Genomic DNA, 20,650 nt, shown 5'->3' on the forward strand with positions numbered 1-20,650 from the left:
TGTTAATGCAGGCTCAGTTTTCTCAAATGAGACCTGTTGCGATGCCACCTTCTGTTGCTCCTCATGTGCCAATATACCCTCCTGGTGGTCCTGGTATGGGGCAACAAATATTTTATGGCCAGGGTCCCCCAGCTCTAATTCCTCCCCAGGTAAATTCCATGCGACTTTTTGTTGGTTTGTTAACACTGCCACACTTTGATCTCTAATTTTTATGTATATTGGAAATTTTTATAATATTTTTTACTTTTTGTGCACCTTTCTTGGAGTTGATGAATATGTTCATAGAACAATCGATTTTCTGAAAAATAATGGGAATGAATTCCTGTTTGTGATGCTCTCTGTTTAGTTGTTTTTCCTGACACATTCAGTTATAGTGCTGCACCATGCTTAAGCATTTAATGCATATTTAATTTAGTTGTTTTATGAGGAGGATTAGGGAGCCCTTATAATATGGTGAAACCCATGGGAGAAGGGGAAAATTGCAGGGGAAGGGGGAAGAGGGAAGAGGGATCACACTCACACACACTCTCTCTCTCTCACAGACTAAATAGAAGCTTTGATTCTTTCAGCCTAAAAATGGCTGGGTTACAAGCAAATATATAAAGGAAATAGCAGGACTCCTAATACTCTTTTAAGTGATAAAACAACTTGCAACTCAATTCTAACTCTTTTTCCTACATAGGAAGTCCAAATCAAATGAGATAAATTAACTATTTGGACCCGAACCTGTTGGCCGGCTGCTTCTGGGTTTGAGCCTCCAAAGCCTAGCATGCCGGTCCAACCAAATACCAATAGAGTGATTCCTTATCACCTTGTGGGTGTGCATCTGATTTAGTAGTAGCATATTTAGTTAATATCCTGTCACTTATTGATAGTTTTGGAACAGCTCTGGGCCAACCCTGGGTCCTCTTAGTTTGATCAAGTCCTCCCATGCCCTAGGTTGTGCTAAGAGATCTCAGCCCTGGCCGTCCTTTGCTGGCCCTGCTTGCTGGTCTTACACATCACCTTATGCTTTTCAAAAATGATCCAGGTGATTGGGTTTTGTTTTTTTCCATACTCAATTGACCACTAAACTCTTTTTTTTTTTTTTTTTTGGGGGGGGGGGGGGGGTGTTTAAATAACCTAACCTTATCTTAGAATTTCAAATTTTAGCAATTTTTTGCATCAGTAGATAATAGAGATTTTGTGGCAAACCAGTAGTTAGATAATACTAAAACAGGTTTTGTATATGATCATTGGTTTGATCCTCTTTAAACGATCTTCATGTCTAGCACAAGGTATTCATTTCTTTTTCGTTATCTCCAAGGTATTTTTTGGCCTTGGTTTCCACTGATCTCCGAACTGTCTCGTCTCATCTTTGATTCAAGGGCTTTTTTTGTACTGTGAGTACCAGATCATAGTCGCTTCAATTTATCACTAACAGAGCCACCTGTTAACTGCCGCCAGTCTATTTGGATTGTTTTTAAAAAAAATATTATTATTCCTCCTAATATTATTTTTCTTTGCTGTTTTTGAAGAGAATGACATGGATGTTTACTCCCTTCTCAATTCATTGGTTTTTTATCATCTGCTTGCATGAGTTTGATTTGCCATGCAAGTGTCTTCTTTGCTTCTTGGAGCTGGAACTTTCCTTTAATTTATGGCATAGATTGTTGTATTGAGTTTTGAAATGTTCCTTGCTCAAGGATTTTGCTGTTAATTTGCATTTGTTCAGCCTGGATTTGGATACCAACAGCAACTTGTGCCTGGAATGAGGCCGGGTGGTGCTCCCATGGCAAATTTCTTTGTACCAATGGTTCAGCAAGGTCAGCAGGGTCAACGACCAGGTGGGAGGCGTGCAGGGGCTGGACCAGTGCAACAAAACCAACAGCCAGTACCTCTGATGCAACAGCAGGTACTGCATCTGCATCTCATCTTTGTTTTTGTTAAGATTTAGCAAATGATTTATTATTGTTTTTTTACTTTTCAATGGCAGATGCTTCCAAGGGGAGGACGCATGTATCGGTACCCTCCGGGTCGAAACATGCCTGATGTGCCCATGCCAGGCGTTGCTGGTGGCATGCTTTCTATGCCATATGACATGGGCGGCATGCCAGTGCGAGATGCTGCAATGGCACAGCCTATTCCCATTAGTGCTTTGGCTACTGCCCTTGCTAATGCATCACCTGAACAGCAGAGAACGGTATGGTTTTGAATCTTTTGATTCCTGTTTGTGCTAATTAACTTGCCGATGTATTCATATGATCACATCTGTTGTTGATGTATGTATAGATGCTGGGTGAGAGTCTGTACCCGCTAGTTGATCAGCTGGAGCATGAAATGGCAGCTAAGGTTACAGGAATGCTTCTGGAAATGGACCAGACCGAGGTCTTGCACTTGCTGGAGTCCCCTGAAGCTCTGAAAGCGAAGGTTGCGGAGGCCATGGATGTTCTGAGGAACGTTCAACAGCAGCAGCAGGCAAGCAGTCCAACTGATCAACTGGCTTCCCTGTCACTGAGTGACAACCTTGTCCCATAAGTGCATGCAGGCATGAATGCTGCGGTAATGCAGACGAATTCATTTGGGGTTCCACGTTCAGATTATTTTTCACTACTAAATCTTAAACAGTTTTAGGTGTGTTCTTGTTGCACTGTTGATTAATGTTGATTGGGAGATGATTGGAAGAACTTTTTGAGGATCTTATATTATGCTTTAATTTTTTTGATTAAGAATTTGGTGCTATTTATATTCGGTGTTTGGTATTGGTTTATTTTGGTGGCATGAATTTCTGATATGTCTTATGGTATCAATGCTTCAAAATCCCCTGGAACTCATCAACTTGCCATGTCAGTGGGGTTTATAACCTTCCGCTGCATCAATTCTATGGTCGGTATGATTTGTTTGGGAATATCCGGTGGTTGTAATCCGTATCTAGACTTTGCTTCAGTCCGGTGCATTGAATGCCCAGGGCTGTCATGCAAAACAATTAGAACCGTTGGACCGAGATTTCGATCGCTTGATATGGATCAAAATTGTGGATCTGATGATCTGAAATTTTGCGTGATAGCAATTTTCTGTCACCTGTTCGATGATGCTGGTGCTTTACCTGTAAGCTTAGCTTCCCCCCCCCCCACCCCCAACAACTGATTTTCTTCTTTAGATCTGAAAGTTGCTTTTCTGCCTAGGGAGACTAAATAAATAGCAGTTTATTTATTATAAAAACTCGAAAAAAATCTTTTTGTTTTATTATTATTATTTTTTTTGGTCTAAACGAAAAAAATCGACTTGATAAAACTGTGTTGTTTTATGTAATTTTTCAATTATAAATTGATAATTTATTTTCAAGAATTAATTTTAATTGTTGTTGCTAAAATATTGTGCGGAATAAATTTCATTGAAAGTTTTTCATGAAAATTCGAATGCTTAACGAAGAAGAAGAAACATAAACAAAACATACTCATAACATGAGGAATTTAACGTGGTTCAAGAAAATCGCTTAATCCATCAAAGTGAAAAGAAGTCTACTATTTCCAAGAAATTTCACACTATTCACATAACAAAGTGTTATTCATTTGCTTGCTCCCAACCCCTCCAGTGATAGATGGATTGATCTAGGTTATCACATAAAGATTATTTATAAGGAAACTTAAAACCTTAACCCCGTATAATTAGAATCTTACCATGTATAAGTAATTGATACAAAACCCTAATCCAATTATAAATACAATCAAACTATAATTATATGAACCAAACAAAATACAAGGCACCCAAACTGAACAATCTCTATCTTGGCTTGAATTATGCAGATTACCTTGAATAAATTATTGCTGATGTCTCTCTGCAATCTCTTATTTTTGTTTATCCGCTACATATCACAGCATGACCCACATCCTCTCCAAGGATGCCTTTCTGACTGCCATCACCTAAACCAGCATGATGCACACCCTCCACTTGGGGTGTTTCTTGTAGCTCATGACCTTTGTATGACATGGCATGGCTCCACCTCTCCTATTGTTGCACCCTACTTTGAGAGATCTCCGTCACTCACCAAGTTTGAAGCGAAAGTCACCCGCTTCCTTCCCAAATTGACCTTTGTTCGACGTTTGAACAACCTACAAATTTGATCTGCCGATACCCTTTACCCAAGTGCCAATTGGAACTTTATTTGTTTCAACACTCCTTGCAAGCCTGTACAATTCACCCACCGTTGATCTCTATACAAACTCAAAATATCAATGCCAATGGAATGAAATCTTTTCGATTCATCATTTCCATTGAGTCCAAAACATCTAAAAATCCTAAGAAAACATAATCCTTGTACATAAACCATCAAGAAAAAATCTTACGAAAACAAGTTTTTCGGCAATGATTAAAAATAGGGAAGGTGGTAGCTGAACATATGTGTGAATATGTTAGCTAAACAGTTCTAAATATTTACCATCTGGTCTATTAATTAAGTTTGAATCGTCTAATAAAATTCATATTTTTCTTCCCATTATTTATGGGTTAGTTAAGTTAATCTTCTATCATCGGCTAAATTTCCAAAAAAGAAAAGAAGAAAAAAAACGTTAGCGGTTAGAGTAACGTCTCTTTCTTCTTCCTCTGTTCCTTATAACAAGCAAAACAACTCTTCTAATTGACCGTATAAACATCTAATATGTATATACAAAATCACAAATTTCACACTAAAGTGGTCTAGATTAGAATTTCTTCACATGAGATACCTTTCACCACACATTCCCTCACCATAGAAAACCATAAACAAAAAGTAAGAGAATAGAGAAATACCTAAAGAATTCTGTTGAGAATAATGGTATGAGCGAGAATGGAGAAATAATTTAGAAGAGATAGTTGAGAATCCCAAGCATGAAAGCAACGATCATTGTTGTGAGAAACATCGGTGAAAGGATTTTCAGTGAAGCCGATAGAGAAGGAACAGAGGAAGAAGAAAGAGACGTTACCGCTCATGAGAATCTATAACTGGTGATATTAAGTTAAACTTAACTAACCCATAAATAGTGGGAGGAAAAATATGTATTTTTTGGATGATTCAAATTTAGTTTAGGGCCTGTTTGGTTACATGAGTGTAGAGATTTCAAATCTATGGAATCATAATTTATAAAATTAACTATTTGGTTAATCGAATATATTGAATGAAATCTGTGGATTCATCAGTGATTTTTGTGAATGTGTAAATATTTAGTGTTTTTATAGTAGGGATGAAATCTCTAGATTTTACCCCATACCCATAAATCTACATATTTATGTTTTTAGTGCAAAAAGATGAATCTCTAGATTTCATGAATTTAGAGATTTTCACAACCAAACGGGTATAAATCTCGCAATTATGAATCCAGAGAAATCTTTGGATTCATGTAACCAAACAGGCCCTTAACAAATCTAACGGTGAATATTTAGAGCTGTTCATCTAACCTATTCCCACATCCGTTCAGCTACACTTTAACCTATAAAAATAATAAGAGTAAATTGCATTAGCATCCCAAAATGGAGGCCTTAAAGCACTGACTCCACTTTATGATTAAAAAGTATAGAGACCCAAAATTGGATTTTCATTGGATATATTGTCAAATTTGTCATTGAAATTTTTTCAGACACTTTTTATTATAGAGATATTTTTGAAAATAAATGATAATTTAATCGTTTTCAGTGATAAATTTGACAAATATATCTGATAAAAATCCAATTTTGGAGTCTTAAACATAAAGTAGGGTGTCCGTGCTTTAAGACCTTCATTTCCAAGTGCTAGTACAATTTGCTTAAATAATAAGAATAAATTGCATTGGCACTCCAAAATGGAGGTCTTAAAGCACTAACACTCCACTTTATGTTTAAAAAGCACATAAATTCCAAAATTGAATTTTCATTGGATATATTTGTCAAATTTATCACTGAAAACAGTTAAATCGCTATTTATTTTTAAAAATATTTTAATAATAAACAATGTCTGAAATGTTTTCAGTGACAAATATATCCAATAAAAATACAATTTTTCGAGTTTTAGTGCTTTTTAAAAATATAGTAAAATGTCACTACTTTAAAGGTTTCTATTTTAGGTTTCAATTCAATTCCGCTCCGTAGTTTTCAGTTTTCACGTCCCATCCACTCAATAACAAATTTTCCCTTTTTCCTTATCTTTGTGAACCGACCATTCTTTTCTTCTCTCTCATATTCACACCAACCGCAGCTTTTTTTCCCTCTTCCATGCTGTAAAACCCTCAAGAAAGAGTTCGAATTCCGATCTGAACAATTGCTAGAAAAAAAAAGAAAAAAAAAACTTCACAAATTTTAAACCAGACAATCGTGCTTCAATGAATCCGTCCAACGAATCCCTGTTCTCCTATCATCTTTTCTTCCCTTTCTTAAAGTTTGCATAGGCTCTCTTCTTCTTTTTCCATCTTTATTTAACACCTTCTACGAGGAATTAGTCCAATACCTTGCCCCAATCCTTTCTAGGATAAATTCCACGATAGGTTCCAAAAGATTGATTAATCTAGGTGAGGCTATTTATAGAAAAATTTGAAACCCTAATTTTATTTAATTATTATTTTATCTATGTACAAGCAATCCACCAAAACTTTAATGCAATTTAATACAACAAATCTATAATTATATGAATATGATATAAACCCAACAAATAAGAGACTGTGCTTGATGTGGATTATTAAAAGGAGTAGAAGGGGAAATAATTTTAGAGAGAGAATAGATCGAATTGAAATTATTTATAGAGCAAATTTGATGGGCATCTCAAAATGGATGCCTTAAAGCACCAACATCCCACTTTATGTTTAAAAAGCACAGAAACTTCAAAATTGAATTTTCATTGGGTATATTTGTCAAATTTATCACTGAAAGTAGTTAAATTACTATTTATTTTAAAAAATATCCCTATAATAAACAATGTTTGAAAAATTTTCAACGACAAATTGGACAAATATATCTAATGAAAATTCAATTTGGGATCTATGTACTTTTTAAACATAAAGTGGGGTGCTCAATGCTTTGAAGGCCTCCATTTTGAGGTGCTAGTGCAATTTGTTCTTATTTATAACTAAAGATGAAGGAGGAGGAATTGCAGCAGGAGTTTGGTGAGGGTTCTTTGCACAAGTCTAAAGGGGTCATAGGAGGAAGAAGATGTTCTTTATGGGAGAAGGCTTTACAATGAGAAAGAATAAGTTTTAGTATTCGAGGCATTGCGACGAGAAAGATGGGAGAATAACCCAATTGGGTTCATATCCTTTACAATTCTCACCCATTGCAATTCTTTGTAATTTTTATTTAGGATTGTGACACATGCAGTCAATAATCCAATGATTATTTCGTGCTCGAATTGCTTACAAGGTTATCCAACTTATGATGTCAAGTTGCAGAAAATTCTTATAATTTTGTGTGGGCGTCTTCTGAGAATCTGTAATTTTAGAATTTATTCGTCTATTGGGAAACGAAGATTATTAATTGTGATGAGTGATGGTTCCGTAGCATATAAATGGCGGGAAATTGCAAGTTGGAACAACAAAATTGTTCAAAAATAAAATATTAAAGTAATATGGAGTAAAAGATGTTCTTCTATATGAACCAATTGTTTAGAGCAAAAACAGTCTTAATTTAGTCTTTAGATCAGAATATTATACATGGCAGTTTCTTAGAACTACTGGACCCAACAAACCCTAGAGAGGCGCCCACAACCCAAACTGAGGTTCTAATCTCAACCACAATTTGAATTTTCAGGGCATCTTTCATGGTGCACTGTTTGGAAAGCAGATTTTCGTCCTCTCCCGCGGGCTCAGATCCACCGAGCGGAGCGGGGGATTACTTTATAACAGTTCAGAACGATCGGCCGAGCTCACGGTCCCAGGCAAGGCAGAAAATTGAATGTTTTGGGGGGGGCCCCCGGGGTTTTTTTTTTTTCCCCCAGGGAACAGATTGCCAGGGCACGGTCCGAGCATCCATGGCGCACACGTTGGAACACAGAATGTCAAAAATATAATCTTAAGGTAAATGAGAAGAGCAAGAGCCAAGAGAGAAGAACAATTTTGGGGGGGGGGGGGGGGGGAGGCCGAACCCCCCCCCATCTTAAATGCTTTTCGTCCTCTCCATATTGACTTTTTTCTGTATAGATATTCTCTCGATCAACTCTCCCACAAAATATACATAACATGCAACTTCCATGCGTCTTCAGCTTTATCTTAAGGTGTACAAGACATAACTTGCTTATTCGTCTTCTTCTTTGTTATTCTTGGTGTTCATGTTCTTGGTTGGAGGAGAGGATATTACAGGCATAGTACAACTCAGTTCGCATGATAGATTCCCTCTTGGCACTAAGTTGTACTTCCCTTTTATTATTAGTTATTTTGTATTTGATGTTTTGAAGTTAAAAGTTATATATAGAATGCTATGTATTTAAGTAATTAACTTTATAGTGTACTTCTCGGACAACTTTACATTGATGTTATGTACATTGAATGATATATCTACATTGATTTTTTTAGCAAAATACAGCCAATGTGTTCTTTATACTCTAATTAGCTTAAATGCAGAGTCCCACCCTAAAATACTCCCTAAAATCGGTCGAAACTTCATGTCGAATTTGCACAAAAAAGTTCTAAGTTTCCTCAAAATTTCTTAGTTTCCCACTTAGGTTTTCCATTTTCACCTAGTCAAAACTTGAGTTTATTTTGAATTTTTTTTTCTATGGTTGCATATAATAATTTAGGCTCGTGGGCGCCCAAGAAGGCGAGAAGCATGAGGGGACACGAGAGCTTCCGTCCATTAATTATATGTGGATGACCAATAGAGTTACGGGTGTGTATTTCAAGTTGATTGGTGCAATAGGATATGAAAACCCTAAATTTGGGAGGATAATGAACCAAGAAGGCGACAAGTATAAGGAGAAGTATTTGGACCTTCACTAATATGTAAAGTAGATGACTATACATTGGGCTAGTTAATACCATGACACACTCCAGTACTCATGCCAATGGTGTGGTGAGAGAGTGGTGACCTAAACCCTAGCCAAAGTGTGATGTGGACTGTACCCCTTGCTTGGGATCCGAGAATGATCAAAATGACAAGACCTACCTAGAGGAGGTTGGTGTGATATCTAAATGCGTGTCTATACCTAGATAGAGACATGCATTTGTCTCATAAGGAAACTATTTCATCGCATTTGCATAGTCATGTCTCTTCATATCATATCAACATATAATTATTATTATCTCATGTTTGAATGATGAATATGTATATTTATTTGAATTACTCGTTGAGTTCTTTGAAACTCATCCCTCGTGGAATTGTTGTTTTAGATTGTATGCAGATTCGGATGCCTTGGGGAATCAAGATTACGAGATGTCAATGACCGATCCTTATGATGTATCAAGTTACAAGAGTGACAACGTACACTGTGACACATGTGCATGTCATGAATGCACTTATCGAGAGTAGTCCCACCCCTGGGAAGATAGAGATTACTCGGGGAACTGGGACATTTGAAATTCATTTTTATCATTTAGTTAAAAGCACTCTTTGATGTAATTTCCTTAGGAGATTTATTTTCTTCCTTTCTAGTTTAACTTTCCATTTGAGGTCAACCTTTATACCAGTTTTGACTTCATTTTCGCATTGTTTTGAGATCCTAATGAGATCCTTGATTTCTTATGATATTTATTCTTTTAATATCAAACTTTTGATTTGTTCTTGCATATGACTATGTTATTATGTAGAATGTTGTGTGATAGACATGAAACTGGATCTTGTGGTTGTGGATCACTCCCTCGGATATTCAGGTGAATGAATACCGGCTTGATGGATGTGACATGTATATCAGCACAGGTTGTGGATTCACCCACTACCCTTAGTGCTTTTGCATTCATTTAATCATTTATGTGCATTTTATGTAGTTGTTTAGATGCACGGCTAGATTACCTTTTTGTATGCTACTACCCATTCAGCAAGGGTATTGAAGTCAAGTGGCCCGTGATAGCAGTGATTGGGTCCTAGGGGTATCCAACATAGGTATCCTGTCTGTTAGGAGACACATACCCATTGCTATCATGCAATGGTAATGTTGTATATGTGGAGGGTTTGGGCTTGTGGTTGTCCAATAGAGTTAGCTAGTCCGTGAGGAGACACGAGAGCGTCTGCCAAAGTATATGTGTATGACCATAGGGTTATGGAATGTTAATCCAACATAGGTTGTCAGTCTGTGAAAAATAACATTCCTAGGTGGAGAGGGATACATGGACCAACAGGGCACTAAGCATAAAGAAAGATATCCGAACCACATGTAGCATGAAACTTGCATTGGGCTAAACTTATCCCTGACACATGCTAGTATTCAAACTAATGGTGTGGTGAGAGAGTGATGATCTAATCCCCATCCATGGTGTGATGTGACCATACCCTTATATCGTGGGATCCCAACAAAGTTAGCCAGTCCGTGAGGGATCAGAGTGATAAAACTTCCCAGAGGAGGCTAGTGTTATGACATAATGCGAGTCTGCCATGGAAACTAGCACTTGTTAGAGTATAAGAGTACTTGCACAAAGACATTACTCCATTTTATTTACATTTATATTTCATACATGGTATATGTATTGGAAGCATGATATGTGATTTTGTTGACCTCACCGAGTTCTATGGAATTCATTCTTTGAAGATATATTTTCTCTAGACTCTTTTACAGGTTATGAAGACTCCATCATTTCGAAGTATACGTCACCAACCAAGCCGTATGACTTCCTGACAGGCGAAGGTGTGGAGACCCATGGAGACACATGTCCATCCTTGGACTGCTCATACGATGTTCAGCCTTTTTTATCGTCGTTAGATTATTATAGAGATGTGGCAGAGTTGGACTGAGTTACGTAACTCTGATTTGGGAAATCAAAGGATTAAATTAAATTTTCTTAAACGTTTCTTAATAATTTTGAGACTTTTGTTGTTTGACATTAACTTTCAACTTAACTCTGATTATATCTTTGGAGTCATTTTGGATGACTGTAATAATTTTGATAATTGATACATTTTTATTCCTTTGCTCTTTGGATTATGCCATATTGTATTGTGTGGTTATGGATTGGCCATGAACCTAAATTTTGTAGTGTATTACTCCCATAGGTTTTTGGGTATGTTCGGAACCGACTGGGTCAGGTGTGACAACTTTGGTTTGTCATTTACTCCCTTCATATCCAACTCAAGAGCCATTAATGCTTTCTTCCCTTTCTTTCTTCCTTTGAGGTAGTGGAAAACCTTATGAACTTTAAAAACATTATCTGAAATTGCTCTTCCCTTGGACAAAGGTTGTTTGGGATGGTGATACCATGGAGGGTAAAATACAATGGAGTCTCTTTGCAATGTTCTTTGTAACTACTTTGATAGCAATTGTACACAAGTTGATAGGTTTGAATTATTCTACAGTTTAAGGGTTCTCCTTCTTGGGGTTAATACATACAAGAGTCTCATTGCTTCCTTCGGGATTGGAGCTTGTAGAAAAGACACTAATCACAAAACTCATAAGGTCTATATGTATTAGTTTCCAAAAACTTTGAAAGAAAAAGAGGAGGGAAGCCATCCACGCCTAGACTTTTCTTTGGACTCATTTCAAAGAGAGCAGCTTTGACTTCATCTTCCGAGGGGATTTGTGTAAGTTCTTCATTTTGGCCCTAAGAGATCTTTGCTTGAATTCCTTCTAATTAAGTCTGTCTCAAGTTCTTCATCATTTAATGGCACACATGTAAAGCTAGTTTTTAGAGAGTCTTACCATAAAGCTGATGTATTGTCAAAATTCAAATCTTTTATTAGCACCAAAGAGTATTCCTTTGATTCCTTGCCTTAAATGTTCAAGCAGCTATCCTTAGAGCTATTTTTAGGGTATAGATATGATTCTTCTAAATGTATATAAGTTTTTTGGTTTGTTGGTTTTGTAGGGTCATCAATTGGTGACCTTTGTCTTGTCTTTTTTCTTTCTATATTGTGTAGCTTTCCTCTTAAAAAGAAAAAGATACAGAGAAGTTTGTCCAATTGTCAAATTTATCATATTTTGTTGATTGATGATGATATCCAAAATAAAAGTGGATCCATGATCTCTAAAAGGATGTTGAAATTTTAGAGTAGAAGAGAAAAGTCAAGAATCTTCCAGGAGACTACTATCATATCCAATGCCAACAATCGAAGAAATTTTGTTTGATATCAGAGCAGTTTAGATTCGGCTTATGGTATTTTTAAAATCCAATGATTAATGTAATCACAACCGTTTGAATTTCTAAAACATCATATATATGCAGTAACAAACAAAGGTTTATAATCCATTGGAACCCCTAAGCTTAACCGACCTTTTATATTTATATTCAAACAAAAAACCAAAAATAAAAATAAAAATATATAATCAGCCTAAAAGCACCAGACCGTTAGATAACCCACCTAGTGTTTCTACCTCAAAATACATCGGAAGCAAAATATACCTTTTTAGGTGTTTAATAAAACTTGTTTATGAAAGCGAAAACATATCCACCAAGGTCACAGCAAAGCTTTTATGTTTGGAATGTCAAATTTCATAAAGACCCCGGATTTTTATTTGCAGCAGCTACTACTACGTGCATGCAACCAATGGTGTAGATAGCCCACGTAATCAAAATAAAATCGAAAGGTATAAAATGAAGGGGTGGTGGTTTAGCTGTAAATGCTATTTTTTATTTTTATATTTTAAGAGTTTAATAGTTTACTAATTGACAAAATCAAACCCCTCCATTTACCCAACTCTCAGAAGTCCCTCTGTGTGACTTAGTATCGCCTCCTGATCCACCCACTTCTTCACCACCAAACCCTTTATGTCTTGGAGAATCCTCTGCATCAACTCCTCTCCCACCACTTCTTCCACTTTGTATTCCTCTTCTCTGTCCACCTTCCTATCCTTCACCACCCAAATGAATGCACAACCACTCCTCACTGACGTCTTGGATCTCCTCCCTTGACCTCACGGTTAAACTCGTAGATTTGACTCGCACTCTCACAGGACTATGGCCCAATTGGGATCATCGGCAGTAACCTATTTCTTACCTTTCCCTCATTCAGCGCTGCCAATGTCTCCGGTTCTAATGGCTCAAAACATGTTGATGAGAATCCCGTTTGATATCACGATTAATTCGCCATCTTGAATGAACTAGGTAGCGAAGGGATTAGGCAAATTCAAAAAAGTGAAGGTAAAGATTTTTTGTGTAGGGTCAATATCCTGGGAATGTAGATTTGATCCCTCAAAGTGAGATTGACACCATCAAGAGTAGGAAAATATGAAAAGGAGCACATTTTGATAGAGAAAATGAAGAAGATGTAAATTAGGGAAGTTAAGATCGAGGGTTACAAGGATGATGGCTGAGGTTAATGTGACATCATTGATGAGAACATAATAGGAAGATGAATTGAGTAGATGAGGGAGGATGTGTGCGGCAAAGTGGCGGATTGCTTGCTATTGAAGAAAGAAAGGGTTTCCTCTAGATTTGGCATCCACAACAAATGGATCAAACGAAATACAGGAATTTGAGAGTTGGGTAAATGGAGGGATTTGATTTTGTAAATTAGTAAACTATTAAACCCTTAAAATCTAAAAATAAAAAAATAATATTTACAACTAAATCTCGCCCCTTGATTCTCTCCATTCAATTTTATTTTGATTACGGTGGCAATCTGTACCATTGGCTGCATGCTGGAATGATTGCTGCAAATAAAAATCTGGCGACTCTTCACTAAAAAGCTCTTCCAAGATTATGCATAGTTATTACGTCAAGAAAGTTTCTGTAAGCAGAAATTTTCATGAGTTCTAACGTATGTTTAGAAAATCACTGAAAACAAAATAGTTTTATGGAATGATTTTCGTCCAATTACTTCATTTGTCGAAGCAAGAAAACACCCGATGTGGTTTTCGGATGAGTTTAGCAGAAGGTCCAAAATTATCCAACAGAATTCCTTTGGTCATTTTGAAGAAATAAAATAAAGAAAAAAAAGGGTTGTTGATGAGGGACGAAACTGCCAGCTAATGCATTGGATAAAGTCATCCAAGTCATCTTCCTTGCTGTCACTGATTATTTTATTTGACACGTAACATTTCAACTTGCTCCAGTGTATCTCGGTTACCGTAGCCCACCACGATGATCCATCAATTAATTGGTTGCTAAAATAGAAAAAAGAAGAAAGAAAAGACGATCCCTTGATTCTCTGTGTTAGTGGGGACACCTAGTGATCCAACGGTGAATATTTGCTTAAGCAAATCACGCGAGGGTTTGAAATTAGCGAACCTTGCGGTTCTGTACGTTGCGGTGCAGTTTGGGCGGCCCTCCTGAATCCATCGCTTCCATCGTCTGCGTCTCTGTATCTGTTTTACAGTTCGGATCTCCGATCATATACCCTTCTATGTCCTTCCCTCTTCTCTACCATTAGCATTTCTTGTTTCTGAAAAAAAAAAAAAAAAAAATCCAAAAAAACAGAAAATCCAGTGAAGTTCTTCCACAATTTTGGTTCTACATAGAGAGATTTTTAATTCCAATTCATTCTCCGGGAATTCCGTCGAGAAACAACTAGTGTGACTTTTTTTTGGATATCAGTTTAGAAGCGAGGCAGAGAATAGTTATTGGGATATTTCTGTTTTCATTTTTTCTTTCCTAGGGTTTGTTTCAATAAGAAGAGGAGAGGGAAGAAAAAAAAAAGAAAAAAAAGAAAAAATTTCTGAGGAAGGCAAGGCTTAGGATCTACAAGGGTTTTCGTTTGGGAAGATGGCGGAGGTTCAAGTTCAGCCTCAAGCACCTCCTTCTGGGCCTAATGTAGCGGGCAATGCTGGGACTAACCGATATGTGTCGACGTCTTTGTATGTCGGAGATCTTGAAATGACCGTTACAGATTCGCAGCTTTACGATTTGTTTTGCCAGCTTGGTCAGGTGATGTCTGTTCGCGTTTGCAGGGATTTGACTACCCGGAGGTCCCTTGGTTACGCGTATGTTAACTACAGCACTACCCAAGAAGGTTAGTTGTCCGCTAAATTTGTTTTCTTTGTGTTTCAGTATCGTACGTTTTAGTTTCAGTTTCAGTTGAATGACTTGAGCTTATCGCCATGTCCGTTCTTATGCTCTAGCTTATCTGTGGTTCTTGTTTTCTTATACGCTGTGGAGCTTCGTGTATTTTGGGTTGCAATCTGCGATATTAAATTTGAAAATTTGACTTTTAGTGATCGGTAAAACTCTTAGATCTGCAGCAATCTTCCTCCAAAGCCTTCTTGGGTTATATGTTTCTCATTTATAATTTCTCTCTCTCAACTAAAGGGATCGTCTGTCTGAACTCATTCTGTGTGATGAACTACAGTCGAAATTTTATTTATTTATTTATTTTTTGGGGTTGAGTTGGGGGGGGTTGGAAGAAGAGGGCGTGAGAGTTGGGAGGGGTTGCTAAAGGTTTGAGAGTGTTGCACTCGTTGGGAATAGGAGAGTGTTTCTGTTTTAAATGAAGAAACATAATTGTTATTATCATTTTTGTTGTAATTTGAGGAATTGCTCATCTAAAAGTATATTATTCACAAGACCCCAATAGGGTATTTATAGTTACAACCTAGTTAAGTCCTATAAAAAGAAAATATAGAAATAAAACTCTAGATTTATGAGAAAACATAATCCTATTATAATTAGGAAACCTCAGTCCATGTTTTCAACACTCCCCCTCAAATTTGAGCATAGATATTTATCATGCCTAATTTGCTCATAATGTAATTGAATATATTCGTACTCAAGCTCTTTGTGAGCACATCAGCCCGTTGCTCGTTTGAAGTAACAAAGGTGATATGGATCAGCCCAGTCTTAAGCTTCTCTTTGATGAAATGTCTGTCAATCTCCACATGGTTAGTCCTATCATGCTGTGTACTGGGTTATGAGCTATGCTGATTGCTGACTTACTATCTGAGTATAACTGTATAGGAACTTCCAAATCTGTCCTTACCTCTTGAAGTAGCCCTTTAAGCCATAGTACCTCACAAATGCCTTGAGCAATCACCCCCTCGGCATTGGATAGCGCAACTACAGCTTGTTTCTTGTTTCTCCAAGTCACAAGGTTACCTCCCACATATACACAATACCCAGAGGTAGACCTCTTATCATCTGGACATCCTGCCCAATTTTCATTTGTATATGCCTCAATCTTCATATGTCCATGAGCTGAAATTAGAATTCCTTTTCCTAGAGTAGTCTTCAAGTATCTCAAGATCCGTCCAAGGAGGAAATAGATCATGCATATCGCATCCAAATGTGAGGAATATAGTTATCATGCATATACCATATTGCCGCCTAAATGCTAAAGTAACAACTTGCAAAAATCATAATTTATTCACAATGCCGTATATAAATTTAAATATGTGCAACCATGTGACCTGTCACTCATGCCATAGATGTGAGCATTAGCCTCATATTGATAATCAATTAATCATTAAATAAACAATGCTTGGAAACGAAATTAATTTTCCTAAAAATGAGATAGATAGATCAACTTTCCGACTAATTTTTGATACCTTATCTTGTCAACTGGTTATCCTTCCTTTGCCTTCAAGTGTAGGTTAGGCTTAATAGGAATCTCAGCAGGCTTACATCCTACCATTTCCGTTTCCTCAAGAAGATCCAATGTATACTTCCTCTAGGATAGAGATACACCACTAGTAGAATATGCTAACTCTAAACCTAGGAAATATCTTAGTTTTCCCATATCTTTGATCTCAAATTCAGTTCCCAAAAAAGGTCTTTAATGCTGAAATCTCATCCTCACTACTACCTGTGATCACAATGTCATCCACATATACTAAAAGTATAGTAGTGTGGCAACCATCTCTTTTAATAAACAAAGTTATAGTAGTGTGGCAACCATCTCTTTTAATAAACAAAGTGTGGTTTGCATTGCTCTGCTTATAGCCATTAGATATCATTGCCTTATGGAACCTTCCAAACCATGCTCTTGGAGATTGCTTCAGCTCATATAAAGCCATTTTTAACTTGCACACTTTCCTATAAGCCTTTGTAGTAGAATACCTTGGTGATATATCCATATATACCTTTTCTTGGAGTTCTCCATGCAAAAATGCATTCTTCACATCTAATTGTTGTAAACTCCACCCTTTATTAATTGCACATGAAATAATAGTACGAACTGTATTCATCTTGGCAATAGGGGCAAATGTCTCCTGGTAGTCAAGGCCATAAGTCTAAGTGAAACCTTTGGCCACCAATCTTGCCTTGTACCTTTCAACAGTCCCATCTACCTTGTACTTGATCACAAACACCCATTTGCACCCAACAGTCTGCTTTCCTATGGGCAAAGTCATCAAGTCCCACGTTTTGTTTTTTTCCAGAGCTTGCATTTCCTCATCCATAGTTTCTTTCTAGTTTGAATGAGATAATGCCTCCTTCCAAGTGTTAGGGATAGAAGTAGAGGACAAAGAGGAAATAAAACTTTGAAATTCTGGAGATAGAGACTGATATGAAACATAATTGGAAATAGGATGTTTGGTGTAAGTTCGAGGCTGCTTTCTTAATGCAATTGGTAAGTCTAAAGTAGGATTAGAAGAAGGGTCAAAGACAGACTCACCTGGAGGAACGGATTGTTCAGGGCCAGGAACCAAAGTTTTTACTAGCTTGGTTCAGAAGGGGTTACTTGTTGCTTTTTTTGATAGGTCTTTAGAGGTCTAGTCTCCCCTTGTATATCATCCACCAGCTGTTCCTGTCCGGTCATTTCCTCTTCCAAAGGAGGATCATCTGTAGGAATCTCAGGAGAAATATCGAAAGGAGGAATCAACATTGGAACCTCTTCACTAAAACTCTCCCCTTGAAGAGGTGTAGGGGAAAAAAAGACTTAGTTCCTGAAACACAACATCCATAGAGACGAAAAAACGACGAGAACTAAGATGATAACACTTATACCCTTTCTGTGTAGGAGGATAACCCAAGAAAATGCACTTTAACCCACGAGGATCTAACTTTCCATGAACATGGTGGTTCCGGACAAAGGCAACACATCCAAAAACCTTAGGTGAGACTGTAAAGACTGTTGTACCTAAAAGAACCTCAAGGGGACAGCGTTGGTCTAACACTCGGGAAGGCATTCGATTAATTAGATATGCCACAATAAGAACGGCTTCACCCCAAAATTGAAGAGGCACATGCATAGAAAACATGAGGGAACGTGCTATCTCAAGTAGATGTCTATTCTTGCGTTCGGCAACCCCATTTTGAGGTGGAGTGTCGATGCAACTAGTTTGGTGTATGATGCCATGGTTTGCTAAGTAGGAAGGGAATGCGCCACCCAAGTACTCAGTTCCGTTATCCGTACGAAGGATTTTGACTGTCGCCCCAGACTGAGTCCTAATCATATTATGAAAATTTTGAAAACACGAGAAAACGTCACTTTTTTGGTGAAGCAAGTAAACCCATGTGGCCCTAGTACAACAATCGATAAAGGTAACAAACCATCTATGACCAGATACAGACACGGTCCGAGGACCCCACACATCTGAGTGAATGACTGAAAAATGAATTTTACTACGATTGTCTAAAATATGGTAAACATGCCTGGTTTGTTTGGCCGAAATACAATGCCTCACAATAAAAATCATTTAAATTGCACCTTTTAATCAGATCAGAAAATAATTTGGACAAAATAGGTAAAGGAACGTGGCCAAGACGACTATGCCACTATAATAAGGTAAAAAATGGAGGGGAGGTGGAATTAGAGACCGTAGAAAGAGCTGATGGGGACCCATCCATTAAGTAGAGCCTCCCTTTTTGTCTACCATTGCCAATCATAAGCCCTGTTTCCAGGTCCTGAAACACACAATAAGAAAGAAAGAACGTTATTTTGCAGTTCATATCACGAGTAAGGCTACTAATAGATAAAAGATTAGTCGAAAACTTAGGAACATGCATGACATTAGATAAGGTAAGAGAAGACGAATAGATAATAGATATTTTCCTAGAGATAGGGAGAGAGACCCATCAGCCGTTCGAACATCTTGAGCAATAGGGACAGATGAATAAGTATGAAACAAAGTAGATGAGCTTGTCATATGGTCGGTTGCCCCAGAGTCGATTACCCAGGAGGGATAAGTCAAATTGACATTATGATAACCAAAAATACCTGTGGGGATTTGTGGATCAACAGAGGGATCAATGACAGAGGCTATACTAGTATTGGAAGTCTGTACTGGAGAAGATGAGTCAAGTTTGGACATCAATTGGCGAAGGTGTTGGAGCTCATCTGAGGAAAGAGGTGTTGGAGTACTCAGGGTGTCAGAACTGGCTTGATTTGCAAATGTTTGATTGCTGCCATTGATTCCATTTCTACCTTCTCCACAGGAATTTGTTGGACGTCCATGCAACTTCCAACACTTGTCCTTTGTATGACGCTCTTTTCCACAATACTCGCATTTTCTGGAGGGCGAAAATTAACAGATAAAGGAGATATGGGATCAACCATAATTGCACGGAGAAATTAAAAAAGTCCCTGAAAATTTTCAAAATTTACTAAAAAGTCCACTAAAATTGTTGCAAATTGCCAAAAAAATCCCTGAATTTTTTCAGAATTACGAAAAAGTCCCTAAAATATTTTTAAAATTACTCCCACTAATTCACGTGAAAAAGTATCTCCTCAGGTTACCTCCAATTGGTATATTGTTGAATCAAAGTACACCAGGAAATTTTCAGGAAAGACTAGAGGGACACAACCGGTCTGCTTAAATACTAAAATTCTTAGACAAAATTTTCCTAGACATGCACTTAATCACCCAATATACAGTTACAAAATACCTAAAAAGAAAACAAACACGTGAATAGAGACTTAAAAAAAAGTTTCTACAGCACCTCTGTAGGATGAAAACAAAACCTTGCTCTAATATCATGTTGTAATGTGATGAATTGCTCCTCTAAAAGTATATTATTCACAAGACCCCAATAAGGTATTTATAATTACAACCTAATTAAGTCCTATACTAAGTAGGAAAATGAAATATAGAAATAAAACTTTAGGACTTATGAGGAAACATAATCCTATTCTAATTAGGAAACCTCAGTCATGTTTTCAACAATTTTTTTAATGAGCAAGGAAGGGCTGTGATAGAAGGAAAAGGAAGGTTAGGTTGCTGTGGGAGTTGATAGAAAGGGAAGGGTTGGGTTTCAATGGGGTTTCAGTTGGTGGGAGGTTTGCTTCTTCTTTTAATGCCATTGCTGGTATAGCAGACAGGACCATTGAAGGATGAGAAGGGATTAAAGAGGAAGAAAAAGAATTGGAGAAAAAAAAACGGGAGGAAGAAAGATGGAAGAGTATTGGGGAAGCAGATGAATCCTTTGCCTCTGCCACCAATTTGGTGGTGGGCTACCTATGAGGATAGAGGAAGCTGGCAAGAATCAGTGGGGGGAGAGATTGCATAAGGGGTGGTGAGGATGAGTGTACACTCATGAAGTACAAGCCCGCATGCTTTAACCAAGCTTACGCTTCAGGTCATCTTGTTCAATCTATTCAAGGATGAGAGTTACGATATATATAAAAGGGAAAAAGAAAACCATTAGACTTGAAGACTAATTCTTCAAATGAGAAAAATATTGAATTATTGTCTTCTGTATCCTAGGTAAAATGAAAGATTACTTAA

At 37.3% G+C, this 20,650-nt stretch overlaps 1 protein-coding gene across 3 annotated transcripts in view; it reads left to right on the forward strand.

The window, feature by feature from the left end:
• The window catches only part of LOC149016261 (polyadenylate-binding protein 2-like), a 33,601-nt gene that overhangs the window by 5,229 nt on the left and 7,722 nt on the right, over nucleotides 1–20,650 (forward strand). The window contains exons 6-9 of one of the 3 annotated variants that reach the window (XM_089157399.1): nucleotides 12–149; nucleotides 1,715–1,894; nucleotides 1,976–2,182; nucleotides 2,272–2,769. The exons of 1 other annotated variant lie outside the window; for it this stretch is intronic. In XM_089157399.1, coding sequence (XP_089013525.1) covers nucleotides 12–149; nucleotides 1,715–1,894; nucleotides 1,976–2,182; nucleotides 2,272–2,517 — 771 coding nt within the window. In that variant the 3' untranslated portion in view covers nucleotides 2,518–2,769. Of the gene's footprint in view, nucleotides 1–11; nucleotides 150–1,714; nucleotides 1,895–1,975; nucleotides 2,183–2,271; nucleotides 2,770–14,314; nucleotides 15,004–20,650 lie in introns of those variants that run through there. One more of the 3 variants, XM_089157396.1, reaches the window with a different exon arrangement.

This window comes from Hakea prostrata, chromosome 5 (assembly GCF_041222555.1).
Source record: "Hakea prostrata isolate BN-2017 chromosome 5, UWA_Hpros_2, whole genome shotgun sequence".
NCBI classification, from domain to species: Eukaryota; Viridiplantae; Streptophyta; class Magnoliopsida; order Proteales; family Proteaceae; genus Hakea; species Hakea prostrata.